Source organism: Nestor notabilis, unplaced genomic scaffold, assembly GCF_000696875.1.
Source record: "Nestor notabilis isolate BGI_N333 unplaced genomic scaffold, ASM69687v1 Scaffold33598, whole genome shotgun sequence".
NCBI classification, from domain to species: Eukaryota; Metazoa; Chordata; class Aves; order Psittaciformes; family Psittacidae; genus Nestor; species Nestor notabilis.
Window position 1 is genome coordinate 4010 of NW_009939267.1, and position 9754 is coordinate 13763.

At 41.0% G+C, this 9754-nt stretch overlaps 1 protein-coding gene across 1 annotated transcript; it reads right to left on the reverse strand.

The window, feature by feature from the left end:
* Positions 1–1371: 1371 nt before the first annotated feature.
* On the reverse strand, positions 1372–9597 carry LOC104400194 (radial spoke head protein 3 homolog B-like; the record flags this gene model as incomplete). Its single annotated transcript, XM_010019764.1, has 7 exons — positions 1372–1709; positions 3886–3972; positions 4998–5160; positions 6193–6396; positions 6907–7049; positions 8215–8356; positions 9510–9597. Coding segments are annotated over 7 exons (1165 nt in total), but the record flags the coding sequence as incomplete, so codon positions are not given.
* Between the last annotated feature and the right edge of the window lie 157 nt (positions 9598–9754).

Consider the following 9754-nt stretch of genomic DNA (forward strand, 5'->3'; position numbering starts at 1 on the left):
CATAACACATTTTGCTGGATGCTTTGAGGAATCAATCATAAATGGAAAAAAAAACCCTGTTGAAACACTGTCAACTTAGCAAACAGAGGAACAGTTTACATGGGAATATTCCAGCTTTGAAAAGCATCCTTGGGTGTGTCTACAACCTGTACTATGCAACTCCAGACTCAGTTTTAACATATTCATATCACATCAACCCCCTGAGTATTTGTTGGTGCTTACATTTCATTACTTCTGGTTTTCAGCTGCCTACAGAGAGAGGCCAATACCTGACACCTTCCAAGGAAACCTTTTTGTGTAAGCAACAGCTGCCCTCGTTATCAGTGGATGTCTTAGCCCAGGATGGAGGTAAAGCAGGGTCTGCCTTTGAAGCCACATGTATAAGTGATCCAGCAAAAGTCTGGATGTCCCTTTTGAGAGTATGAGATGTGAAACAGGTCCTTGTCTCTTCAGGTGTCATGCTTGACATTCCACTCTCAGACTGGAATGTGGCCTGCTGGGTTAGCAAACATCTCTGACCTGCAGAGAAGAGGTAGCACAAAGCAGTCTGGACAAGGCAGGACTTTTGCCACAGCCACAGCTATTATCAAGGAAACAGTGTTGCTGCAATGGAGCACAGATGTAATTTTATGAGGGGAAATGCCCCACTTCAGGAGTTGGCTTATGAACAAATACACATGGCAGTGCAGGTGCATTTTGTCTGTCATGGATGATACCCTTTCAGTGAACCAGCAGGAAAGGATGATTACAAAGAAAACTGTGTGTGTGGCTCCAGCCCCCCACCAATGCTCTGGGAGTCAGGAAGCTGAGGAGGATTTTGCACTGGCAGAAATTCCCAGTGGCAGACAACTCTGAACCTTAAGAGCTTCAGGAACAGCAGCTTTTGCTCTATTACATGCTGAGATTCCCATCCAAGTTTGCCAGGAAAGGAGATACTAACATGAGTGAAAAGAAATTTAAGTGCTGTAGAAGCTACTTTTCAAAACAGGGAAAGTATGGAAACTGTGTTCTCAGAATGTTATCAAAGCATTTGCAAAGGTAACTAGGATGCTTTCTATGTCCTCCTCATGACCTTCTGGCACAAGGTCATTACTTCTCAACTGTAAATGTCCCAGTTATTTGATGGATTGTATTGTGTAGAAAGGGATAGAATGTCACTGACATTTATTGCTTAGTAGTCTCCCTGGTGGTTCTTACAGTCTGAAATCAGAAATGTCAGCCTATGGAAAACTTGCTTTAATCCTCATCCTTCAGCATGGCTAGGGCACAATACTTGTAAATCAATAAGAATTCATTTCTTCTAAGATATTAATCTCCATTTACTTGATGACTTGCCTATTTGTTATCAGTTTCCAAGTCTTCTGTGCTTGCTTATTCCAATTCTAACTGGAAAGACATACGCTGTGAAGATCGTTGCTCAAAAACAGGTTGGTCGGTCTCCTCTTTCTCTGTGACTGGTTGGTCAGCAGCATCTGTCTCACCAGCCATCTGGGGTTCTGCAGCTGCTGGCTTAGGCTCTTCCAGTGGCTCAGGCTCTTCTGTTGGCTGGGGCTCTTCCAGTGGCTCGGGCTCTTCTGTTGGCTGGGGCTCTTCTGGTGGCTGGGGCTCTCCTGGTGGCTGGGGCTCTTCAGCAGGTGCCTCTGGCTGATCAGACGGAGGTTTACGGCTAAATGCTTCTAAGCGGTTTTCAACAACTGTACGAATCAAGGCTGAAATAGAAAAAGACACCAACAAACATGGAGGGGAATAAAAATGTAATTTGAGATTATTTTATATATTACTGAGCTACAACTTCTTAAACAGGGGAAAAAATGAAATAACACTAAAAATGAAAGAATATTGAATTAGAACAACCATCCCTGCTACTGTAGCTTAGTTGCAGCCAAATGAGTGGTTTACAGTGAAAATGGTGATTTGGAAGGGTTGCCCGGATTGTTTTGCTCATTTCCTCAGAGTTGCTCATCTCTTCCAGAGCATGTCAGCCCACCAGGAACAAGGACTAGCCAAGTTGTACGCAGCATGATGGTTTTGGCAGTGGGAAATACTGGAACTATGGGAGTCATTGAAAAATTTTCTCTTTCTGAAAAGTAGCTGTAAAACACCTATTCTTTATTGGTTTTGCTGCCAAGGCTTTGTAAATTTCTCTAAACATCATACCTCTTCTCAATGGGTACACCAACCAAAAAAAAAAAAAAAAAAGAAAAGAAATCAGCGCTTTGATACCTATAGTTTTGAATATAAAAAATAGAGGCCAACAGTGAAAGAGGAGAGGTTTAACACAGAAAATAGGACAGATACTGAAAGAGCTTAATTGTTGATTCATGGGTTGACTTTAGCAAGTAAAAGAAGGAACAGTCATCTCTAAGATGACTAACAACATAGCTGCCTTCCACTGAGGGTGCTTCCTTTGGAGTTCATAGCTCTTTTACTGGACAGTGACAAAATAAATCCTTTAAGTAGCAAAGTGACTTCTTCATTCAATTGGGTTTAAATGTAATCCTTCGAGACTTTTCCTATGCTTCTGCATAGAAGCCATGAACTATCTCAGCTGAGGATGTGTCTGCCTCTACAAAACTTGGAGAATGCAATTTATGATTCCTTTTGCAGAGGTGATGTTTACTCAACAATGGGTGACTGGGTATAAGCCAGAAAATACAGAGGATAAATAGCAAAACAGGGATGGCTGATATTACTTATTAGTCTGTTCCAGGTGCTCTGTATCTTAGAACTGGTGCAAGACCATGGTATCTGATTAAAAATTAAACAGAAAGATTTAACAGGAATATGATAGATGTTCTCATCATTAGTGTATCCTGCAGCAACATTCTTCTTGAGATGTTTATTTGGTAGTTATATAAAATACTTCTTACTTAAGACAAGAGAAAATTTCCTCCCCACCAAAGAGCTAGGTGAAGAAGTGATCCTTAAGTGTACATACCAGCATATACATCATAGGATAAAATACCTAACAGACCAGTTGTATTAATCCAAATTATACCCTAAAAACAGAAAATAAACCTGAAGGAAACAAACCCCACTATCACAGCGTGAGGAAAACTATAGGAACGATGATGCAATTCAAGTATAAAAAGTGGTTTGATCTAGGACCACCACGGTGGACATACGTTCGTCATAATGATGTGTTTCTGCACAAGACAGAGTTTAGACTGTTTGGGTGTTTCAACTGCAGCCTCTGAAGACTGATTAATAAAAGAATCTGAATACTAAGCTTGAGCTACACCAAAAGACGGATGATATTTTAATCTATCTCAAAAGCAAGGACATGATTATTGACTTCTGTCAACCATGGCCTACAATTATCCTTCTCCTTTCACACAGGATGAACATATTACTCCATAGCCCAGGGAGCTTACACAAACAAGTTAAGAGACTTTCATGGTATACACGTGGCTGTAGACAGGATGGGCTTTGCTGTTCCCACTGGCACAATCAGGCACACTAGAGAGAACAGCACAGCAGTGGTGGCTGTGTAACATGTGAGAAATAACAATTTTATAGAGAAGAACTGGTGTTCTTTGACCATTTTGCTCCTGCCAAATGTACTGTATCTGCCAGCATCAACACATCTCAGACAGTGTAAAGCCAGCAGAGAGGACAATGCAGAATGACTGACGCTTCTATTATTTAATCTGAGAATCAATTACCTAGATGCATATAGGAGTAGGTTTCCAACATTAAAAATGTTTTAGTATAGTAAAAACCCCACAACCAACCATGACACAAAAAAACACGGGTACTTGCTAAAATGACACCTCCTACTTTAACCCACCATGACCTTGTAAACATAATACTTGTTTTTTCCACAGTCAGAACAATCAAGAACATTAAGTAGCCCAGATTACATTCCAGGATTTGGTAACTTACAGTCAAGCATCATCCTTGCCAGAACCTTCCCCTCTAGTTCTTCTTCTACTTCTGTCATCAGCCACGGAAGGAATTCTGTCTCAATATCTGCAAGAGTTTAGCAGGAAGAAAGAAAGAAAAATGTCTTGTAGTTAAAGATGAGCAACAGAATCTTGGGGCTGTTTTCCATTTGCTACGACCAAGGGATGAACATCCTTGCCAAAAGACACTTGCTTTGTAAGAGCTAGAAGAAATCTCTCAGGTGTTGTTGGGTTTCTTATCTCCTGCCTCTCTTACACAGAGCAAAGTCCTCTGAGCTGTAGTGATTTTTAAAGAGGTCTGGCACCCTTGAAGGGCAAGCACAGATGAGATACACAGTAATGCTCTAGTGAGATGAAAATAACTATCCTGAACAAGTCAGAAGAATAATATTTCCTGCGTTGCTTGCCAAAGACGCCTGGCTTCTGATCTGCTGAAAGCATTTGTTCCCTCTGACTAAAGAGCTCTCGTTTACCCATGTAAAATTCTCAAATCATTTGTATGCCATGGTCCCAGAGCCTGTCCTGTTTGCAAAATACACTCAGTTTCTGTGTTTACCCCAAGGCTCATTCTGGAGAGAGTGTAACCATTCCCAAGCTGTGGTCTGTGCAGGGCCTGGGGAAGAGAGGTACAGCAAGGTAGCCCACAAGAAATGTTGCTGATTCTAAAAGCTTGGAAGTAACTGATTTACAACTCAAAAAATATTTTCAAGGCCCACTTCTAACTAACGTCGCCCTTGCTCTGATAATCATTAAAAAAGATTCACCGACATATGGCTTGCTTTGCCTGTCCTATCAAAACACATTTACTTCAGTTTGGATCTCTCTCTGCTCTACCAATCCTAACGACCATTTCTCTCCAGTTCAAGAGCAGTCCTTCTCATTATCACACTGTCAGCTCCTGCTTATTCTTGACTATTGTACAGAAGACCAATAATGTTTGTGTTAAAAAATATGAATTTGGAAACTACCCATTCAGCCACAAATGTCAATAAAGCTTTATGACATTATTGTAAATTACAGGAGAATAAGCTATGGTGGTTTTGACCCTTACGCTACTTAGTTCACGTGTGAAAAATAAAATAAAATACAAACCCCTTTCTATAGGGTCATAAAAAAATCCACCCTCATGAAGGTTGTTGAAGACCGAGGGAATAAGATCAGCCAAGTAATGCTTAGCGAATGCCTGAGCTGCAATTTTCTCTGCAGTCTCTTTCTGTTTCTTCAGCATTTGCATGTGCTGGCGTCTGCGACGTTCCTGTCAAGGCAATATTATGTGTAAAATTTTCAGGCCTTTAGCTGTTACACCTTTGATCTTCTCCATTTGAAGAATTATCATTGTGCGAGAGTCATAAATAGCAAAGATAACCAGAAGTACAGATACTTACGGTCTCTACCTGCTATTTGAAGCCTCTAACTTTCACAAAACCTCATATGAAAGAGTGCTTGAAAGCAAGCTTATACTCAATTTCTGGGGTACTATAATCCACAGGGACTAGAGTGAAACATGTTCCTTTGGTAAACCTTTTCTGATTTTGACAAGTTTGTAAAATAAGGGCCTTGCAACTGGACAAATGAAACCCTTCTCCGATATCTTAGTATCCATTGATCTCATGACACTTTGCTTTATTACTGCAGATCAAGCTGATCACCGGCTTTGAAATGAGATGAAATTGGGTCAGGATCTCCTTAACTTTTCATCTTTCCAATATTATATCCTATTCGAAATAAGATTAAACTCAAACTGGTCCAGGAAAACATTACAAAAAAGTATTATACAAGGCTGATGAATAGTAAGGAAGAGTTGCCTTTCCTGTTTCCTATTATTTATTATTATTCCTGTATTCCTATTTACTAGATAAGACTAATACAGCTTAATACTTGGAGATCTTGAGAGGTATGTGTGCACATATAGTAGTGCATGTGTTGGGCATGAAAGAGTAGGAGGTGTCTCAAGCACTCTGATGCTTGGCAGTTATAATGAAAAGGCTTTAGAAATAGCTGCACCAGGTACAGAGAAAAGTGCTGTTGGGTTTGGCCTCTTGATCGGGTGTCTGAGTAACTGGAGCATGGCTGCTCCAAATAAACACAATAGCATGGTGCTGGTGCATGAGAACAAATGGCAGAGTGCAGCTGTATGCCACAGAAATGCTTTGAGGAATATCAAACTTGACAGTACCCTTCAGGGCACAACCATTTTACTTCACAGCTTGTCTTTCTGTACTGGAAATGGTTTTCTCTCTTTTGACAAGCATTTAGACAAGCCTGTTCTGCTTTTAGGAAGTCCTACCTTCTCCTCTCTGTATCGCCTATCCTGCTCTTCCAGGCGCTGTACTTCAGCAAGCTCTGCGTTGCGCAGCTCTGCATAGGCACGCTGATGTGCCCACAGCTGGGCCAGCTCTTCCTCCTCCATGACTTCCAGCAAAGCTTGCTCAACTGTTTTCCCAATCAGCACTTCCAGGATCGGCTTGACTTCAAGGTCAAAGTCAAACAACTAAGGATGGGAGTCAGGGAAACAGAGATAAATGTCCCTTGATCACAGTCACTCGCAAAGCCCCTGTGCTGAAGGCAGGGCTGAGAAATGCAGTGGGGGCAGCAGTGTCAGCTAAGGCAAGAAGCATGAATGCAGCTGGGGGGCTAAGTGGGCTGGAGTGAGACACCACACACCCTACCACAGCCACTGTGGGGCTGCCAGGGAGAAGCAGAGCACTTACCTGGACCCTGTTTCTGTGTCAATCCCTTCTTAGGCTGGACACATGCTATAGCGGAGAGCATTTCTCAGCTCTAGTTCTTATCTGCAAGCAGCAGAACCAGTGCACATGGAGAATTACCTTCCTTAATTGTGCACTTAACCTCACAGCAGACTTCAGAGAGTTTTTTTGGGTTTTGGCATGATCAGTGAGGATAAGTTCCTTTCTGTTTCTGCCCTAATTTTGCAGCAGAAGTGTGTTTTGCATGGGAGACATGTTTTGACAGCACTTACAGACCTGACTTTGCTCCATACCTCTCCTGCTAATTGCGTGGCCACATCTTTTCCTGTTTTGGCTGGTACAAAGAACGGACTGGGTGGTCTGTCCAAAAATGCATCTGTTTGACACTCTACATCAACCTCTATTATCCGGTCACTAATCTCTTCCAAATACAGCTCTAGAAACAAAAGTACAATGAATGCTGAAAGTTGGATTCTTTTTATTTTAATTCTCAACTATTTTTGATGACTCTACAGTGTGAATTATATTCAAAGAGTGCAATAAAATGACCTCTGTGAAGTTACAAAAAAAAAAAGAAAGAAAAACAAGACAAAAAGACACCTCAACTTAAACTCTTGACAGCAGGAGATGCTCAGAGCTTGGAGAGGGATCACAGGTCAGTAAGGGAGCATCTGAAGAGCAGCACAAAGGACTTCCAGCCACTCCAGCCAATAAGCCACCTTCACCGGGGGCCCAGCTGAAATGTCTGTATGCCAATAAACATAGCAAGAAGAGTTAGAGGTGTGCATATGCCTGAAGGGCCATGACCCCATTGGTGTCACTGATGATTCTATGAAAAAATAGATCAGTCTGCTGCATAAACCAGCTGATGCCATGCTCTCTGTAATGTCAGGTGCTCTTCTTGGAGGCGATTCCTAAAAGGGCATTTCATATAGTAGGTTTCAAAAGTCAGAGTCTAGACTATTTCAATCCACCTTGTAGAAACATTCTTGGTAGAGTCAAGGGGATAGGGCAGTTTCAAAAAGGGGTAATTATTGCCTATCTACTAGTCAGTGGGAAGGACGTGAGACCAAGATTTCCGCACTAGATAGCCTCCTTCTGCGTCCAACAGTATTTGAATAGCAAAAAGCCACTGTGAGCACTGGAGGTGACGTAGAGGCTCAGCAGGTCTGGGCCAGAGGGAATGTTCAGAAACCAAAGACCATATCTACTTAGCATGTAACAGCTGCTTTCCCAGTTTGTCAGTCAGTCCAATCTGAAATGATTTTCAGAGAGCCCATTTTTAAGTATATACCAAGCTTCTCTGATGAAACTGGAAAAGGAAAGAATAAATGAAACTGTCTTGACTAGTGTTCAAGAAAAGAATGTATGCTGAAAACTGTAAAACAGAGCCTCTGGAAAAATGTTACTACTTAACCAAATAAGGGTGTTATAAGGGGTTATAATGGAAATTATTAGAGAAACTCCAATTCTATTATTCTACGATTCTAACCTTAACCCTGTGTGACTCTACCAACTGTATCACCAGATTTAGTAAGTGAATATAGAACAGCAAGTTTGTGTTTTCAGAGTAATTAAAAAAAATAAAATCAGCCTTTTACCTGTCTGCACCTGAACGTGCTCTCTGCCTTCCACAGGCTCGGGTGTTTCTGGTCGCATTTGCTCTTTTGCACGCTTTCTAGCCAGTGCTCTTTTCCATGCTTCCTTTTGCCTTTGAATCTCAAAGGGAGTGGGCGTGGTACTCTGACCAGGGATGAAGAAGATAAAAAGCCTCACAAAACAGAATACACTTTGTACTTTAAAATGATACTAATTTCTCTCTACACAAAAAATAAAGTGGTGGTTTGATTTTAATGCTACAAATCTATCATTTCAGATTGACTTTTCTGGGTCCTGACCCTGAGTTTTCAGTTACTTTAAAGACTGTAGGGCATGAAACTAATAAGCTATGCTAGCTGCCTAGCATATCAATAACATTTCATGCTCAGAGCAATTAGTTGTTATTTGGAAGTGGATATTGCACACAGAACTTTGCATTGTGAGATAAAGTATATTAAAATATCATGTTCTTGATGACAAGTGAGAGTTTCTAGGTAAAGCTTTAAGATGGTCAAATGGACTTAAATCCAGTTATCATATTATCAACAAATCTGTTTTCTAGACAAAAATTATAGGTTCTTTATCGCTGATGAAGCAAAAGAAACCCATACTAACTTTTAAATTCTGTAGTCCATTTATGGATTGAAATGAACACCAGTTTCAAACTTCTTAACAGAACATATGTGAAATTCATTCTATGAGACAGCTATTGAAAAACACAAAGTTATTTCCACAAAGTAGCTTTTAAAAATAGACTGCTTTAAATTCTTATATGATCAAATTATCTATGTAGAACTATTCTCTGAAAATAAAGCATCACGAAAACATTTGCTACTGAATCAAGAGACATAAATTACTTTCACTTTCACACAAGCAACTTTTGCAAACAGCTGGACCACTTGCTTCTATAGTAGAATAAGTCAAAGACTACCCCAAGACTTAGTTACCCAAGAGCTGTTATTCTCACTGATGACACCTTGCATATGACAACAGATTATGCAGAGATGACCTGTGCTCAGGATCATTACACTAAAGAAATGGGGGGTGAAGGGGAAATAATCAGGTACTTAATGCAGAAAAAAAAAATCAGAACTACAGAAGTTCATGTGAAACTAAGTGCTGTAAGGAAAAGCTGAACACAGTCACATGCTAGTTTAACTGGAGAGCCTGGGGCTGTGTGTAATATTTTAAGTAAAATCACTACTTCAGTAGTCAAAATTACTAATGGGGAAATGCTCTCCTGCCTTACCTGTTACTTTTCAACAAAGCTGTAGCATGATCCGTATAAAAAACCTACCACAGGTATGACTTCAAGGGCGTAAGTGTTGCCGCGCACCACTCTCGGGTCGTACATCAGGTTGCTGTAACGAACAGGCTCCTTTCCTCTGCAACATCAAGCGCAAACAGTCGCGCTTACAAAGCGGTAACCGATACTAGAATACCTCAGACAAGGTGCCGGGAGGACTCTGAAAGGCCAGACCCGTGCAAGTCCATCCCCAAGTTACGACGCGGCCCGCCGGACACTCACGGCTCGGCGACGTC